This window comes from Taeniopygia guttata, chromosome 6 (assembly GCF_048771995.1).
Source record: "Taeniopygia guttata chromosome 6, bTaeGut7.mat, whole genome shotgun sequence".
Lineage (NCBI taxonomy): Eukaryota > Metazoa > Chordata > Aves > Passeriformes > Estrildidae > Taeniopygia > Taeniopygia guttata.
The window spans coordinates 30,563,967-30,583,532 of NC_133031.1; the positions used below are offsets into that span (position 1 = coordinate 30,563,967).

Sequence of the window (19,566 nt, forward strand, 5' to 3'; positions counted from 1 at the left end):
CAATATGTTCAGGAAACAGTCACATGGAGCTGAACTGAAGAGTTTCAGAAACTCCAATAAATAATTAAGCATCCTTTAACTGTCAGCACACACTCTGGGAGGGAGCTCCATGCTCTGATTCCAGACACTTCGGTTCTGTACGAGCAACAGCCTCGTACAGAGCCATGAGAAAGTAATTTCTTTTGTTCTCTTTGTGAATAAACACAACTCAACACTCCAGCTATTTTCCTGAAATCCAATTCAACTTCTAACTTTAATTTGGTTCCAAGTTTCTCCCTCATTAACTCCTTCATAAAGAAAACCATTTTGAAACATGTAACATAAAAATACTCAGTTTTAAATACATTTTTTTAAAAGTCTTGTGCATGAAGAATATGAGGCTATTAAATCACTTTGGCCACGGTTTAGGTTTATGAGTATACCACAAACAACTAACTCAAAATAGGCCTTGTTCAAGTACTGACTGATCTGGTACTTTACTCATAATCTTCATTTATAGCTCTTGAATTTATAAAGTAATAGCAAGAATCACAAGGGTAGGAAAAACCCACCAAGATGACACCACTGCTTCCATTCTGCATGACTTTGTCCCACTTCAGGGCCTGGTCACCTCCCCACTCAGACCCACCTCACGTTTCTCACTGAAAGCACAAGTGGTACCCTGCTCCTGTTAGGAATGATTTAACCCCTCAAGATACAGACTCAGGATTTTGTTGGCTGGGAAAGGATAAGTTAGGCAAGCACACCAGAAAATAATAATAAGTTTTGAGTGAATAAGTACTTGTAGGTTTGAGGATTTTTAAGCACTAATAAACTGCTTTTCAGTTAGTACCAGCAACTGCCAATACATATGCTTCCAAATCTATTCTAGTTCTCCATGGGAGCATCAAACTAACAACAACCATTCTGAGTTTCAGTGGCTTACTGAAACGAGAATTCTGGCGGGGAAAAAAGACAAAGGGAGAGGATTCAGTGGGTTACCATTAGCTCTCCCAATTTCTGCAAATACCATGCCTAAAAGTGTTGGTATTTCATAGGTCTTTTGCTTACCTATGCATACATCCTGCAGGCCATTTACAAGAACACAAACTTGGACAAATCTATTTTATATGCTAAAAGTAAGAACAGAAAAGCAAAATAACAGACTGAAATATTCAAGTAAGGATGCAGACATCTCCACCTACACATTCAAACTAAAAACATCATCTCAAGTGACTTCAGAACAGTGTTAGTACAACACACACTGCAAGCCTTTGCTGCAGCACAGAATAATGAAACAATCCCCAGAAAAAGCTATTTTCCTTGCTAGATTAAGACAATGTTAATGTAATTTTGATTTCTATTTTCAAAATCCTTTAAAAAAATTTATATAAAAATGAATTAAAGAGGAATTAATTCTAAAATACCAATACAGTCATATACATTAATATATAAAACACTTAGCAGTGCATGGAGGACTCTGTGCAGCACTACTTAAATTTTCTACAAACACAGGATTAAAAGGCTGTCTCAACATCATGTTTAATTTTCAACAAGCACTTATGTTCACATTCTTATCACAACTAAATTGCAAAATCATTAGCAAAAAAAGGAACATGTCACCTATTTCCACTGGCGCTAGCAACGTACAAAGAGCTGAATATCTCTCATAAAATGCATTTTTAATGTTTTAGTGCTGCTCTGAAGCCTTCCAAATTTATATCACAGCACTTATCTATTTAATTTACAGAGAGTTTGTGCATTTCCAAAATTAAACATTGGACAAGTTACTATTTCCTGTAGATTTCAATTACATACTAGGGAATTGAACAGTTGTCAGAATATTTAAGTACAAGGCAACACTATTTATTTGAAAAGACTTTCCCACTGGGAGTTGGTGAACTAACACAGAGCCAGATGGGGACTGCTGCTAACAGGGTGGGACCATTCCCTCATGTTGTAAAACCACACACAGCCTCTCCCATCTTTTTCCCCATGGCAGGAAAAGGCTGTGAACTTCCCCACCTTTAAAAAGCAGAGCACACCCTCTTACAGAGCCATCATCCCTCTCCTCCTGTTTGGCAGGACTGCAGCAGGTCAGCAATGGATTCTCTCTCTGCAGAAAGTCTTTAAAAGTGCTTTTTATTGAATGCTTATAGTGCCATTTCAACTTGTTTTTGAATTACCAGAGTCCCTCCACAAACTCATCTCACTCATCCAAAGGTTTGAAATTCATACAGCACACTCCTAAGAAAAAGCTAGCTAAAACTTAGCTTTAATGTGAAGAGGAATATCCATCAATCAAACTTCATGTGACATTTTAGCAACTGAAAAAACCCAACCCTACAGAGATAATATTTAAAAGAAGCTGTAGCGTAGTAAGTGTTTCTTAAATATTGCAAGATACAAACAGCAAAATTCCTCCTTCATACGAGGAATTAGTCAGATGATTACACTGAAAGTAATTAAGATAAAGTTACTGAATTAATATATAGAATTAAAGGTAGACACTAAAATAGCACAGCACTAAGCTCTTCCATACACAAAGCACAGCAAAAAAGTTTCCAGCCACTGCAGGCAATGTCTCCTTGACGTGAAGGACTTCTACACTCCCTTCATGCCAGACTTCAGAGTCACTTCAGTGGCTCCTTTGCTCTTCAGTGACTCACTCCCTCTCACCACCACTCCCCCAAAGTCTAGATCAAAAGTGTATCCAGAAAAACCCCAAGCACATCAAGCTCCTTCCCTTCATTCTGAGTGCTTTCAGTCCCGGAATGGGAGAATTCTCCCTTCCAGCTGGCAGTTCAGGGAGGCAGAACTCATCTACTTGGAACAAGTCTGGATTTGGTGATTTAATTTTAAAGATGTCTGACCTACATTCCCTTTAATTTAAATTCACTATTCTGTGATGATTGTTGTGTGGTCCTTTAGTCAACTTTTAACAGAAAAGAGGACAGAAGGTCTTTTATACCTTAGTTTAATTAACCTAATCCCCAAATGAACTGCTTGCCTCAGTACCTACTTAGTGATATTTTTAGTTGTATGAGGAAATTTATTGAGAACTAAAAAAAAATCAGGTATGATAACCATATGCGTCTGTGTCTGCTCATTGCATCAGTTAAGACTATCCAGAATCATGGTTAAAAAACCCAATTGTTCAGAGCTAAACAGAGCCAGAAAAAAAATTCAAAAGCTCTCAGTATTTCATCTCCTATTTGGAGAAGTAGAAAGTCTTACAGGATCATTTCTAAGTGCAGGAGGAGGTGGGATTTTGTAGAGCTTTTGCTAAGAAGTGAGACTATTTTTCTAGAATAAGTTTCAGGAAAAGTTTTAAATTATTCTCTGGCTTTATAAAAGAAGTTTGGTATCTAAAACAGTGTTTAAAATTATTAAGTATCAGTTTAAGACCACATTAAACACTTGCATGATGTGAATCCCAGCACTGCTCTATTGATAGGAAGATAAAACTTTTTCAGGTTTGGGAATTTTTAAGTTATATTAACTGAACATTTGAATTTTAATACAGAGCAAAAGGATTTTAAACCTCAGAAGAATCAATCAACCAAAAATGCAAGCATCTTCCCCGTAAAGCTACTTTGAATGCATTGCAAGCCTTAGTTTTCATCCAGAATGTTAAGCAAACTTCTATCACAATCTAAAGAGAGACTGTGTTTAGAAGATTTCAATTTTGCAAGTGCTACTGTATGTGAAGATTCTTGTATCTAAAATACTGTTGAAAGAATAACTGCTGGATTTATTTTCAGTTTGGGGACTAATCAAAAGGTTCAACTAACTACACAACAGACTTGAGTCATTTTTAGATTGTGCTTTTCACCTGAGTCACAGAAACACAACTAAAGCATGTAAATTTCAAAGAGGGATTGAGATCAGATATTTTAAAATATAAAGAAGTCATATATTCTTACACTGCATGTAATTTAAGATGAAGCTTTACTTCTACAAAAATTCTAAAATATTACAATCTACTCCTAAAAAGACATGATCACCTTAGTAAGATTTTAAAGTTCTTATCAGCTAACATTTGCACTTGTCAGATGTTATAATGTAAACAGCTTATGTGATTCTTCACACTGAAGATATAAAAATGAGGTTTATCCTTATTTTGAACAAAAAAATAGTAGCAGTACTGGTTTCTCTACAGACTGTTATAGATTTTACTAAAACAATTCTCCAGCTTCCACTAATTTCTCAAGGAATAATGCTGCTGAAATGTATCAGTATTCACACTCGGGGACTGAAAAAACCATTGCAATAAGATGGTGTTTATTTTCTAGGAAGTTTTATGGCAAACTACAAATCAGATCTAGTAATCCACCCACTGTCTTACAGGATATTCTGCCACACACATGTAGGAGGCTCAAACACACGTGGTCTCAATATATGAACAGTCCCCCCTTTTTTTTTAAACCATGACCTCAAAAGGAGAAAAAAAAAAAGGCAATGATTTTACTAGTCTTTTTTTTTTCTTCAAAGAAGTTTCACACTTTTCCAGGTTCTTAAAATAGTCTTCTTTCTTCTTAGTAAATCTGAGGTATATCTTGACTCATACATTTGGGACAAGACATTTCTCAAACATCAATTTGTTCCTGACTTCCACAAGAACAAATAAAATAATAAATGCAAACAGTCTAGCAACTTCTTCAAAAAAGATCAGATTTCTTCCTGCTTACATGACAGAAATTGCAAATACAACATGGACAGTCTTAATGATATGGTTTACTGCTTGTATTAGAATAGCCACAGGTAAAAAATCTTATCAAAACTTCTTTCTTATCAGCACAAAGCAGATCAACTTGACCACTTGCATACTTTTTTGCATTTCAGGAACACTAGCTTCCCAAATTCTAAATTCCAAAAATACTGACACAGCTTTGTTAACTCAATGTAGTCAATGTCTGTTTGATCCCTATGTTTTCAGGTTCTGTTGATTCAAATTATGGGATGAAAACCCAGCTGTAATTCAGACAGGATAAAGACAAAATTTCCCTGTCTAACCAAAAAGCCTGAATTGTTGTGGCTTTGCTCCAAATGGGACAGAAAATACAGAATGTACTTATAGAATATAGAATGTTCACATAGAGCTGAAAGAGAAGTAGGTGTGGGTTTAGCAACCAGCTTTTAGGCATTCCAGGAAAATAGCAGCAGGAAAAAAAAAACCCACAAAAATTAAAAAGCACACATACAAAAAAAGCAAATAAAACCCAAGCCACCCCAAAATTCTACCTTCAGCCAGCTGGATTAGAGGTTGGTCACCTGTCTGCAGTCGTGGTTAGAGCAAAAAGTTGATGTTCTATAAGGATGTTCTATGAGAAGTCTAAGCTCTGAACACAACTCACTCATTGAACTGAAGAGTTTTAATCCTCTGCTTTAAACCCTAGCCTATATCCACATGAAATATAGTGACATCTCTTAGGCTGCTTAGACAGAAAACAACTGTCTCACTGCTGAAACCAGTCACCAGCAGCTGTAAACCAAAAGTGAAAAACTATTTGTATCTGCTGTGAATTCTAGGTAAGAGAGCTTCCCAAGGTTTATCCTCACTCCTCCAGATAGCTTTAAAATTGCTAAAACTGTGTAAGCTTCTCCTCAATCTACATTTATCAAGTCACTTCTGACAAGACAGAAGATGCTCCAATTCACAGCCTGGAAGCCCAGGCTTAGCAGTGGCATTTTCAAAGCTGAGGTGACTGCCAGCTCACCCTGGAGCTGTGAGCAGCAGTCATTATAGGCCTGGTTTGCAGAGAACTCAAGGGCTGCAGTGGTGGGGAGGGCACAGTTGGACCCAGGGACACCCCATGGCCATGCCAGCTGTCCCCCAAGCAAAGGTGACACCGCAGGCAAGTCACAGCATTTTATTAATAGACCCACACTGTAAACAGGATCAGGTAACACAGAAGCTCAGTCTGAACATGACCTGTGGCACCACTGATGACAATCAAACACAGGAAGGGTTTGTGAGGTTAATTAACAGGAAGGATTCCTGCACTGTCCAAATCCTGCATCACTCATGGCACGTTTCACTTAAGACTTGTGATTACATTTAATAGAAGCAGCTGCTCAAATTATGAATTTGGATACTTTCGCTAATTTGCCCTTCATTCAGAGGCACAGAGGAAAAGAAAAAACCATCTGAGTTTTTGCAGAATTGTTTTAGAACAAAACTGCTGCCTAATACTGCTGTTCCCACCCCACCTCCCTTTGCAATTCACTGGGCTCTTTGCTTGGAAACATTAGGCTTGTTTTGTTTCTTCTAACATATTGAACCAAATTTTGTTAGCAAGTATGCAGTTATTCTTAAAAGAAAAAACAAACAAACAAACAAAAAAAACCCCACAAAACTGTTGAAGTTTCTGGAGTAATTTCCCCATGCAAATTATTTAGGAACTATTCACCAAGCCAGCTCCTTCAGAGGTGATCCAAACACCACCAGCAAGCCCGGTGCCATGCCACCACCAGACTGGGATCTTCCATTTTTACTCTTCCTATTTCAGCTCAGGCAAACAGGAATAATGGTTTAATAATGGTTTAAACCATTTACTACACAAGTGACATTCATTAAAACGTGCATTTTAATTTTTACTACTCAGTGGGTTTCCTTTAAGATACTGCATACAAAACCTGTGTGACAGGATATTTTTCACAGGTTTAAGTACAATTTAAAGCATTTTACATATGTGGTAGTAGTTACTACCAGTATTACTATCTTCATTTTACTGGCAAACACCACATAATCTTGTACTTAATGCCACTACAAAAGTATATTTTAATATTTGTACACATTTACTTCTAAGTGAGCATTTTTCATAACTATGTTGCCATTGACACAGATGCAGAAAAATATCCTGCTTAGCATTAGGTCTCAGTAAAGAAAGTCAGGAACAAAGTAAGTGTTATGATTTCCATTAGTTATCATCTGATAATTTTTAAAAGACAGAAAGTAAGAAATAATGGGTTTGAATTTACATCTCAAAGTGTACCTATAGGTTTTTCAGCCAGAGCAACAAAAAACTACCAAAAAATTAATTCCCAAATGATTATCCTAATTTAATTTTATGCTAGTCATATCTGGCAATTAATTACTGCCTTTGAGTGTGTGTAACAGTCCGATTAGCTATCACTAGCTAATCACTGTAATACACTATTTCAGATGGAGCGTTATGACATCTGTGAGGCCTTCAAAAATGTGTGAACTGCATTGTTGTAGCAGAATTCCTCATGAAGCAGCTTTAATGGAGAGGGCAGGGACTTTAACAGAGTGGGGTGACACAAATTATCTATTAAATGTAACCTACCTATGTGGGTTGCTAATTTCTCTTCATACTCAGTTTAGAAAATAAAGCTTATGAAGTCTAGAAGTGTTGCATTTAAAGTCTTTTACTCTACTCTAAAGAAAAAAATAATATCAAGAACACCCAAATGTTCAAACAAGCGTGAACATGAACTGCAAACACAGGAGCATATTGGGTGACTTTGGGTCATCCCTGCAGGAATGCAGAATAAGCAGTTTCCCACAGAAAGCCAGAACAGGAAAGGAGCAGCTGCAATAGTGAATCCAGCAGCTTGAGGCTGATTTCACCAGCACTGCACTGCCCTACCCCACTAAAACCCACTGTCCTTATCCAGGCTGCTTTTAAGAGTTCTGATCAAGAGTTTCTGATCAAGTGCCATTTGACAATAAAGGATTAACTTTGTCATGCATTTAATGCATATAAATATGTTTGACAAAAAAAACCTCCTACATTTTTACTGAGAGCTGTATTAGCTACATATCTTCACAGATAAATTCTGTGTCCTTTTCCTTGAATTAATCTCCTTCAGGAAAACCCAGTGTTCAGTTTCATGTGACAAGTGGGGAACATAAACCATACTATCTATCACAGAGTCTAAAAATCATAATACAGCCTGGAGGAGGTGGTTCAGAATAGCCCAATTCCAGAGCCTGAACACACCTCCCTTCTCCAGCAGACAGGCTCAGAACCAAATCCACACATTTCTTAGAATCCACACACTTCTTAGGTGCCTACAGTTCAGTAAAGTGATTAACTCCTATATGACCTACCTTTTGAAAAAAGTTACCCTTAAAAAATAACACTACTATTGCTTATTTCATATTTATTTAAATGCATTGAAAGCAACATAAATTAGGACAACTGAATAAAAAGATCCATATTTGTGTTCACTGAGTAGCACAATCAGTTCAAGGTCAGGGTCCAGATGAACAGAAATGTGGTCTCAATGCTGTACATGCAAAACACCATCAAGTACTAAATAAATCTTAGCAGACTTGTCAAACTCTTTATCCACATGAAAGTTCACTGCAGAACCAAGATCAAGTAACTTCTAATACAAACCAGCAAAGGATTAAACCAGGTAATTTTCTTTACAGTATTACTGTACAGTATTTTATATACTGGTGCAAGGAAGAAAAGTTGAAGGAGGTCCTATTTTCATGTCAGACCAATTATGCCTATTTGATTTCTATCTGCAGCAGAGGCAGATACTAATGACCAAAATGTATTCCCTTATCCTGTATCTTCATCCATCACTCCCTCCAACTGAGATTTTCTTTCTGTCTCCCAATTTTTTCACTAATCCATCTCAAGTCAGTGATGTGTTAGTTCCTCACCTTTGTAGGAGAAAATGGAAAATACAAAATTTGTTGACTAACCACAGAAAAAGGCTCACTCTTAAGCTGAAAAGAATGCCACCTGTATGCTGGGAAATGTCTGGTATGTAGCTGGTCACTCATTACTTCTGACTTTACTATGAACAAGTTTCAAACTGGCATTCTTTCAGAATTCAATCTTTCCAGTGTGAAAACTCATGAAGTGCTGGAGCTGGGGAAGATGACTAAAAATGTTTCAAAACCCTTAGAACCAATGGATTTGAACTTGCTAGCTACATAATACATACACACAGCCATTGTACCATATAATTTGATACAATCTGAAGAAACTTGTACTTAGTGACCCTCCAGAAATAACGTATGCCTGAGATGGAGCGCTCCCAAAAAAAAAAAACAGTAAAAAACTCTGCACTACCAAAATCTTCCTTCTACATGTAGCACCCTTGGAAAAAAAAAAAAGAAAATATTTGCTGTTCTGAGGTTTGGTTGTGCTCTTTCTGTATCAGGTTGCCTACAGACCCATTTATCCAATTCCTGTAAGACAAAGCAAAACTGCTTGTGCACTATTAAGATAATCTTCCAAGCATGGAACTACTGACTACAGACAGATCTACTGAGTGAAATTATCACCACTTTGCTATGAGCAAAACAGTCTGTGCTGGCATCATTCAGGGCAGTATCTCTGGGACAGCTTGAGAATCACAGTGCTGCTTTACCATCAATTTTTGCAGAGCAGAAAAGGACTCAGATCCTGGAGGGTTTTTTTAATACTTTTGTAGAGTAGATAATTTTTGTAGCTAAAATAGGCATGCCATTAAAAAATCCAATAAATAGCACCAACAAACAAACCACCCATCTTTCCTACCAGTAGAAATGAGAACTTCAAACAGGAGTGTCTTACAGATTTAACTAGTGAGAGATTCCTATCAACTACTGTAGAAATCCACTCAAAAAGAAAAATCCTCCCTTTGCAACAGCTACAGAGAAAGGTCTCTGAAGAAAAGACATGATCACAGTCCCAAAATCTGGTTATTTCTGGTACTCCTGCCTCATCGTATGAATAATACATGCTATTTAAAATTTTATTCTTTTTCCAATACCTCAATTTCCTCATTATGAAGTAATTTCTATTGTAAAACATATTTCAAATCAATAGCTATTTACATTACTTCTAGGCTTAAGTTTTGCCAAAAATAAGAAGCTACTATGTAACTCTCAAAATGCATTCTATAATAGTAAATCAAAATAGGCTTGTTTAATTGTTCTTCCCAGAGAAATATAGTATAGCTCCAGCTTCCAAATAAAGCATAAAACTATTTAACATGACTAAATATATTGCAAATGATCAGTTCTAAGGATAATTAATGTTGGAAGCAGCCAGAGGAGGTCATCTAAACACCCAATACAGAAATGGTAGAAGCAATGCTTTGTGAGAATACTTACAAAGAAAAGAATGTTATTCCCCTCTGTGGTAACATGTGTTAAAATAAAGCAAACAGCATTTCTCAAAGCAGACTAGCATCAATACAAAATAGTTGGGTTTTTAAATGTAACAAATCAAGAAACAAAGTGTTCCTAAGATATACAGAACTGACCCACTGCTTAAGCAACACCTGGTTTGTTTAGAATCTGATTGGATGAACTTGTGAGGTGTTTAATTTAAGAAAAAAAAAAAAAAAAAAAAGGCACCTGTCAGGCTTTTTACATCATTGCTTAAGAAACACCAGGAAGTTAATTCTGGCAGAAGGACTTTACATATACACTTTGTATCTTCATTATGGCAAAGTGTATTTTTATTGCCTAGAAGGAACCCAAACCCCAAACCTCTCCAAAAGCTAAAAGCAAGATCAAGAGCTGTGCAAAAGAGCAAAAATACACACCCAACTATTAAGAACATGCTGGACACAGCATAATCAGTGTACTGATAAGCCTGAGGTGAGCAGGGGCACAGCAAGGCTGTCACCATCAGCAACTTAATAAAAGGTTAATGAGCAAGGTAGAGCTCATTAAGAACTAACACAGATGAGCCCATCACTACTGCAACAGCACCATCAAGCAAGGAGACAGACACCTGAAATAGTCCTTACTCTGTGCCCCTAAATCCTATTAACCACTTTAATAGCCACTGTTAAAAGGACATGATAAAGTTAAAACCAACATGAACAGTGTCTGTAGCATTAAAGAACTGTTTGAGTGCATATAATGAAAAACCAAAGGCTGGACTCGTGTCACAAAATAAACTCCACTTTGTGCTGATAGCATTCACTGCCCTGGTCTATTAAAAGAAACCTATATAAAAACAAGGTTGTATTAGGTCTTTCCCACATCTGAACAAGACACTGCTCTGACATACCAATGTTTGCAGAAAAGCTGTTTGCATTTCTATTATAAAGCAACAAATACATTTACATTAGATACAAAAAATTAACTTTTGCTATTATCAACACAATTGCATAAATCCTTTATCAATTATGACCAGAAAAACCCAGCCTACATTCACTAGATTTTACAAACAGCCTTACATCCAGGGATTTCCTCAAATTCTACCACACAAGACAGCAATTCCCATTCAATGGCACAGCAGCTACAAAATAGGGTGTTTTGCCAAACACAGACACAAACACATTTATTAAAGAGACAGAGAAAAGTGATTACATGCTACTAGAATAAAACACAAATTACTACTTATTAGTTTAGACATAAAGCACAATCCTTCTTTTTCAATTAGTAGACAATTGCTTTTATGGAGAAAAATGTGTATAAAATTCTAGACAAACTTTATATGCACTTACTAGGCTACACCGCCTTTCCCTACAGACTCTTAGGAGTGCAGCAGGAATGCAAAATGCCTTTTCCTACTTTCAAGGTACAGTTATGCAGATCACACAAAGTCTGTAGAAATGGATCATACAAAATATGATCTTACTCATCACTGCTGTGCTGCATAAATTTTGTACCTAACTGGTAAGAATAAAAAGTACTTGTGTAGTAATTTGGCTATAGCAACAGAGAGTGCACATATGAATATACATTTTTTAAATACAGTGTCTTGTAAGTGAATAACAGAGGAGGCCAGGATCTGCAACACAAACTTAGTTATAGGTTGTTCAAAATCAACTACAGGTAAAAGTTCTCTTCATATGCCATTCATCACCGAGTAATAACCTCTAGAAGTCGCCTAATACAAAACACAAGGAAAATGGCATCCTTTCAAACACTAACACCTTGAAACAAGATGAAACTCTTCTGTGGGCTTCAATGTGGAAGCCAACAGAGTAGCAAAGTGCCCCTTTTAACCAGGCGAAGAGAGAATTCCCCACACTGCAAGTACTTTTGTTTACAAAGCTGCAATCACTGTTATTCAAAGTTTTATTTACAAAGTTACATGAGCAAGAGTAGGGCGACGTCAAAAAGGTTTTGAACTACACATGGAAGCAAATACTACGTACTTAAGCACATTTAGGCAATAGGAAAAAAACTGGGAGAGAATAATCACATTCCATGGAGATGAGAAACTTTTAAGCAAAGAAACTTTAAGTAAGAGGTTATTAAGCAGTTGTGAAAATCCCTTCTCCTAGATATTCTTTACTAAAAAATACATTAGCATACTATAATCCCAAATCCAATGTAAATTTACAATTCTGCCTCTTATCAGCAAGGGACTTGGTTTTCCAAACCAGCTTTTAGTAACACCTGCACTCTCAGTTCTGCCATCACCTAAGAGTGTACTGTTACTGTTCAGCTGTTATCAAGTTTGGGGATTCACCTGCCTAAACTCAGCTTGGACACGCTGGGGAAGGATTTGTAGTTTTAGTCTGTGTCCCACAAAACCTTGGGCCCCTGTGGACAGCTCAAGGTTCCCACCTGAAGCTGTAAATGCCATGTTATGGACAGTTGGGACACCAATGAGCCAACCTTCCTTCCTCAGGACAATTCCACTAATGTGCATTGAGCTGTGTCCTGCCTCAGTGTCCCCTTCACAACATGGGGGGTGGGAATGACACATTCAGGACGTGGCATAAAATGCAAAGGACAAAAGCACCACAGCAGAGTTGGACACTTTCACTGAGCACAGTGGGCTACCAGCCCACTATCTAGTGGGAAAATCAGCTATGATACTGCATTTTCCTCTGGAGCATTCATGGATTCCCAACTCCTTTAACCACAGAGAACATTTTAAGTTAACTTTTAATTCTTCTTAGTTTTATAATTATTTATGCATCATATATCATTCTTAGTGTCAGTTACCTTCTAGCATCACACTTCTCATTTCTGTTTCACTCTGCTTCTTACCTTATTTGCCCTTCCAGTTCCTCACACATGCCTTATTCATTCTTTATGGAGGCAGAAAGTTTGAGGAACACCTGGAAAATTGACTATCTCCAACTAAATGATGAGAACACCCCACTGTCCATGTGCATCTCTCAGAGACAAAGTGAAGATGTCTGTCTTCATCTGCTGGAGGGGAGGAGCACATAATCCATCACAGGTTGTACAGGAAACCCCAAAACTTGTCTAGGAGGGCAAAGTTCACTTGTTCTTTCTAGGTGTGCTCAGAGTGCTGACTGTGCACCACGACTGTGCCATCCCAACCTCTCCTTCAGGCTCCTCTCCACTTTACAGCTTCACACTTTCCAAAACAGTAAGAGAATGGAATCAAACCTGCTGTGACAGCTTCCCTGCTGTTCAGGGATTGCTCTCTTTTGGAGAGCAGTTCAGTACCTCAAAACTTGAAAGAACCACTACATTACTCAAAAAAACTACTTATTGTCCCGTCAGAGCTATCCAAATCTTGGATATTTTTAAAATCCACTTGCATGAGAGCACTTATAAATTCAATTGCAGGGGAACCAGCTGAAAAGTCTTCAAAAATTACACCACTACAAAGTTAATTACACTTCAAAATTCAAACAGGCATTTTCAGTTAGTCATCTCTCATTAATTTCAAGGAAAAAGCCTATTGCAGAAGAATGTTGTAAACAAACCTAAAATCCTTAATACATAAAAAAACCCCAAAAAGAACAAACAAAAGAGAAAGGAAATGTGGTACCCTAAGAGAGGTAAGACACAACAGAAAGGAAAGACAGTACCCTGAGCAGTGGCAAGGCATTAAGTATCAATATCAGAGGATAGAAACCAAGCAAATATGTCTCTTGTCACTTCTGCTACAGAAGTACCAGTGCACATTTCATTATATTCACTATATAATGCAGTCTGTGCTGCAGTGTGTGCATTTGTATAAGAAAACATATTATAATGAAAAACAAAACCAAAAAAACCTAAAACAACAACAACAAAAAAAAACAAAAAAAAAACAGAAGGTCCTTCAAAGTTTTAGCTACCACAGCAGTAGTGACAGTTCTCTTATCAACTTTCAGACTTCCCCCAAAATTACTGAGGGAATTAAGCAGACTAGAAAAGAAGCAGACTGCCTGTATCGCTGGATCTCAAAAATATTCCCCAGACAGTGAACTCTACCCTTTCTTATATTAAGTAACAATCATCTCACCTCTAGAGGTAAGCAACAGCCACAAGTCTTGCCCTGGCGGCTCACCAGCAGCAGAAGCTCAGGGAGGACACCCCAAACGCACAAACTCTCCATGGAGCCATCCTCCCGCCTCTTCCAAAGAGGGACATCGTGGTCTTATTGTCACACACCTGACAAGATCCCCAAACTTTTCATACGTATTAATTCTGCCACTTAGTTATACCCAGATGAGGGTAACAACCTCACTGCGCAATGGCTTCTTCACCTGTTACAAATGGAAAACGATCCTTCCTTTCAGGAAAGCTCCTGCCAACAGACAAGCAATATTACGCGCTAAATACCCATTAAGAGCAAAACAGCAATTCTGCTGCACACCACCCAAAGTAACGCTGAGGACACAGGACAACTCACCTGATTTTATAATTGGGTAAGGTGTGCTTGCGCTTAATTACTTTCTTGAACTGGTTCACTATGATGGAAGTGAGCTGGGGCATGGGCCTCCCTTCAAACTGAGACCTCACCTCAAAGAGTATCACGGGGTCGTCCATAAAGGAGAAGGACCAGTGTGTGAAGGGCAGGCGGGTGAAGACCAGCTTCAGCCTGCCCATCACCCGGGAGATCTTCACGAACAGGTAGGCTGACTTGCCGAACACCAGGTCGGCATCGATGGCCAGGTGGAAGCCACCATTGTATTCCAGGTCTACCTCAAAGGCCAGCTCCTCGGGACAGCCGTCCTCATTGCAGGCCACCGGCCGGATGAGCTTCACGGACTTGAAGACAGGCAGCACATCGCCGAGAGAGACCTCCCTGAGGCTCAGCCCCTCCAGCACCTTCCCCGTCATCTTGGCCTGGAGCAGCTCCTCGAACTCCACCTTGATCTTCTTGATGACCCAGTCCCTGACCAGGGCAGTGTCCCTGAGCTCCCTGAAGAGGAAGAGGAAGATGGCATTGAGGAAGTGGCACGTCTCCTCGCGGGAGGAGGGGGCTGGAGGGGGCTCCGGCGGCTGCTGCTGCTGCCTGGGGCCGGGCTCGGGGCCCGGGGCGGCGGCGGGCGCGGAGGCCGGGGCCGGGCTGGGGGCTGGCTCGGCGGACGCGGGGCCGCCGGCCAGCTCGGCGCCCTGCAGGTATTCCCTGAGGCCGTGCTCGGGCGCCACGCGGGCGTAGACGATGCCGCCGTAGGCTCCGTCCTTCCCGGGGGGCTCGGGCTTCCTCCTGTAGACGATCAGGAGCTGGAGCAGGAGCGTGAGGCAGCAGCCGGCCAGCGCCGAGAGCAGGATCACGTACAGCAGCGGCATCCTCGGGCCTCCGCGCTGCCCCGGGCGCGCCGCCCTCACCGCGCCGCCGCCATCGCGGGGGTCGCGCCCGCGCCCCGCCGGCGTTTAACGGCCGCGGCCGCCAGGGGCCGCCTCATCCGGGTCCCCCCCGCCGCCGGCCGCGGGGCGGGGCGGGGCGGCGGCGCCAGCCAACCAGCGGCGCCGGCCTCGCCCTCCTCGCGCTCCGATTCGCCAGGACGGCGGGTTACGTCACGGCGCCGGGCGGGCGCGTGCGCGCGGGGAGGGGGGAAGCAGCGCGGGCGGGGCGGGGCGGCGGCGCGCGGAGGGGTCGGCCGCGGCCGTGAGGGGCGGCGTGCGCGCCCGAGAGCCGTTCCCGCGGCGCGCTCCCCAAACCCGCTCCCCAGACGCATTCCTAGGACGCGCTCCCGAGAGCCGTTCCCAGGGCGCGCTCCCCAAACTCGCTCCCCAGACGCATTCCTAGGGCGCGCTCCCGGGAACAGCTCCCCCGGGAAGCGCTCCTCGCTCCCGCCGCACGCTCCCGAGACCCTGTGCCGGGGCGCGCTCCCGAGACCGCCCCCCCCCAGGCACGGTGCCGACGGTCTCGGGGGACGCGCCGCCCGCGGGGAGGTGACCGGTGTCGGCGGTACTTGGTCGGCCGAGGAGCAGCGGGAGGCGGTGGCAGAAAAAGGACATTGAGCATCTTCAAAAAGCGGCGGGTGGGTGGGGATTGTAGCGGTGAAATCGCTCCGGAGAGGGGCGATGACATAAAGTCTGTTTCGTGGGCGTTGTGGGACTTCCTAGAAACCTCCTGTTTCCTGCTGATGAGAGATGCTTTTAGCACATTAAAAAAACCCTGCCTAGATGGCATTTTATCCAGCTCTGCTGTTATTGGTGATGAGGTATAAATCTGTTTCCGTCCCCTTCACCTATCTACTTATGCTTAAAAGTTGTCATTGAGTACATGAGGTAAAAAACCCCTACCAAACCTGTGGAGAAAAGGAGCATGAAGAAAAGAAAGCTGAGAGCTTTGCGCGATGTTTCAGCTTCTGATGTGTGTGAGAGCGCTGCTATCCTGTGGGTAGGACAACCAAGGACAGAGGTCTCTTTTAGGACAAGCTGGCTTCGATGGGATCTCAGAGGAAAGGAGAGGAGGGATCTCCTGCCCAGGCTGCTCAGAAATACAGATGTGGTCTGTACAGGAGGTACGGTCAGTGACAGCCATCAAACTGGGGACCAGGGAGGATGGACATTACAGCACTGCTTTAAAATCAGTGAGCGAGCATGGAAAGAAGAAAAGTGACATGAGACAGGGCTGCAGCATGCAGGGAAAACATGTGACTCTTCAGAAAGAGTCATTTTGAACTGAGAGCTTAACTCAGAAGAGCCGTTCAAATTCGGCTTACAGAATTGTCATAGGAAAGAAGCATATTTTTACCAGAAAATATAAACATATATCCAAAAGAAACTCCTGTTATTCGAATCCTGCAAATTCATTTAAAGACCAGATCAAGGCTGGATATGCTGCTAGAGAATGTACTATGTCAGCTGTACACTGTTTTTCCAGGTGCTTCCCTTTGTCAGGGGTAGTCTTTTCTTTCAGTCTTGGAATAGAAATTTTGTGATTTCTGAAAGGCAGCAACAATTGAGACAAAAGTTACTTAAATGATCCAGCTTGTTTATTACACCGATTTTTATGTTTAGCTAAATACCTAGCTAAAAGTTCTTTGATTATGTTATACTTTAATAGAATAAAAGAAAACTCATGCTCACATTGCTGGTTGTTCTTTTCCCCAACCTCCAGAACTGCTTAAAAAATGCAAACAAGAGGAGAAGAAAATGCGAAATTGTATCACCAAGAAGATAAAAGCTCTCTTCCCCATCCCCCTTCATAAAGTGTGTGGGGTGGGAGGATTGAAAAGCTCTTAATGATGTAGTGCTGTGGTTTGAAACTAGAGATTCAGAGTATGAATTTTTTATAGGTCTTGTGACTGAAAGTTGAAATGCCTGGGTGTTTAACAGAGCACTTCTATAGAGATACCAGAGAGGTCATTAGTCCAACATTTGAGCTGCTCTGTTACGGGCCTTCACCGTGGCTAACACAGGCATATGTGGTAATAATGGAAAGGTTTGGGATTTGCAACAATAAATGGCTTTTCAGATAAGAACTAATCTACTAAAAAAGGCAATAGCAGCCTTTCTTTTGGGTCAGGAGGAACAGCAGGAGGATAAAAAAAAAAAAAAGTAATGTTGTAGATGTCTCAATTGAGTATTTTCTTCTGTTAGACAAGCAGAATAGGGAATTTGGCACATTCTGTGCACCTGATGGCAGCTTAAGAGCCTCTGAAATGTTCAGCTCAGTAATCGCTTTTCTCCTTCCCCGGGAACATTTTCAACAGGAGCTGTCTTATCTTAAAAGACACGTTATGAAGCAAGAATCGGGCGTGTTTTAGCATTTTCAATGAGAATGGGAGAATGAAGGGAAATGGCAAATGTGTTAACGTGAATACAAAACGATTGTGCAAAAATGTTATATAATGTAGGATTGAAATAAAAGAAAAAAATATTTAAATTTGTCGGGTAGAGGAGAAAATGAAGATTCATCTTAATACTATCTAAAAAGGGCCTTTAAGAACATATTTTACTTTGGCTTCCATTTGGAAGGTCTTATTTGCATTTTCTGAAAGTCTAGATAAATAGAAAGGTTTATGTAGTCTCACCAATTTCGCCTGGGTTACACAGAGCTTTATAAAACTTTGTATAATGTACTCAATTGTTTACTCTTTGAATAGCTGGAAATCATTAAATGGGGCTCAAGACATGCAAAATAAAAAGGCCTGTATTTATAATGATCTTTTTAAAAAGTACTAGGAAATAGTTTATTAAAGGGATATTTTACCTGTATTTAAACAAGGAAAATACTCTTTTTGTTTGTAAATCAATTTAGTACGTGATGGCAGGAAATCACTAAGTACAGAACCTCAAAATTAATTCCAACACTTTGTGGGAGATTTCAACAATGATAGTGCACAAAGATTGCAAAATGTGTAGAGTTCCATAATTGATAATACAGAACAAGTGGCATAAATTCACAGAAGGGATATGTTTGAAGCACCTGTCCTGTTCTAAGCAAGGAGTGGTGGGCCTTGGGAGCATTTATCTCAATTCATCTCACTCATGCCTGATCCAAGGATCACTGGGCTTTAGGAGCATTTTCAGTAACCCCAGGCAGCAGGACCAGGCAAAGCTGCACACTTTAAAGTGCATATTGTGGCACCAAGGAAAGAAATATCCACATCACAATCTTGGAAAGGCAATTACATCATGGGGTGGGTTTTATTTCCTTCAGAACTGCAAAATAGTCTAAATAGATTGTTTTTCAAAGCAGGATGTTTTGTAATGAGTGGCTTTAGTAATTTTCTTCATCACTGGACTGGAATTGTTGCCTTCTTTTGTAATATCTGTTGGCAAAATGGTTTCATTCTTTTCTGGGCCTCCTATTGTTTTTGTATTACATCTCTTAGAGACCGAAATTAGATTATCATTCTCATGGTGCTGCATGAAACAGGATTTAGAAAGTGATTAGGTAAATTCATGAGGAAAAACCAATTGAAGGCTACGAAACACAAAGATTGCTGGAAGTTACACTGTGACAGACAGCTGGCGGCTGTCTTTTCCTTTTGACTGTCCTCAGGCATCTACAAATTCAGACAAGATATGCTTCACAGAGAGCAGCTGGTCTGCTCCAATGCTGAAGATATCTTAAAACCCAAAAAAAATAGGAAACACATTGATCAGTACTGCTTCCAGTTCTAATTCTGAACTCTGCCAAGAACAGTGTTACCTTAATATCAGGCGATTCTGCATTTTATTGGTATAAAACTCTTTAAAAACACTGGGATTTCAGGTGGGATTTCCTTTGATGCCATCTAAATTCCTACTTTTGTTTTAATTCTGCCTTTGAAGGGGCTCACGTTGCACTGTGAGTTTGCTCCCAGAGCTGACAGAAAGACCTCACCCTATTTCTAGCTAGTCCCTGGGGAGATTTGCTCAATTCACCTGGAGGAATTTTTCTCATGCCCCCTCTGAGCTCATTTCTTGTCCAGAGGAGAATCCATTGCTTGGGGTTCCATATTAATTTCCAAATCTCTCAAGTACATTTCACTATTATAAGCTAAATT

General features: G+C 40.4%; 1 protein-coding gene across 1 annotated transcript in view; it reads right to left on the reverse strand.

Annotated features, from left to right (window-relative positions):
- PDZD8 (PDZ domain containing 8) overlaps positions 1 to 15,545 on the reverse strand; it is a 51,364-nt gene extending 35,819 nt beyond the window's left edge. The window contains exon 1 of the mRNA XM_030276523.4: positions 14,526 to 15,545. Coding sequence (XP_030132383.4) covers positions 14,526 to 15,409 — 884 coding nt within the window. The 5' untranslated portion in view covers positions 15,410 to 15,545. The remainder of the gene's footprint in view (positions 1 to 14,525) is intronic.
- Positions 15,546 to 19,566: the final 4,021 nt, after the last annotated feature.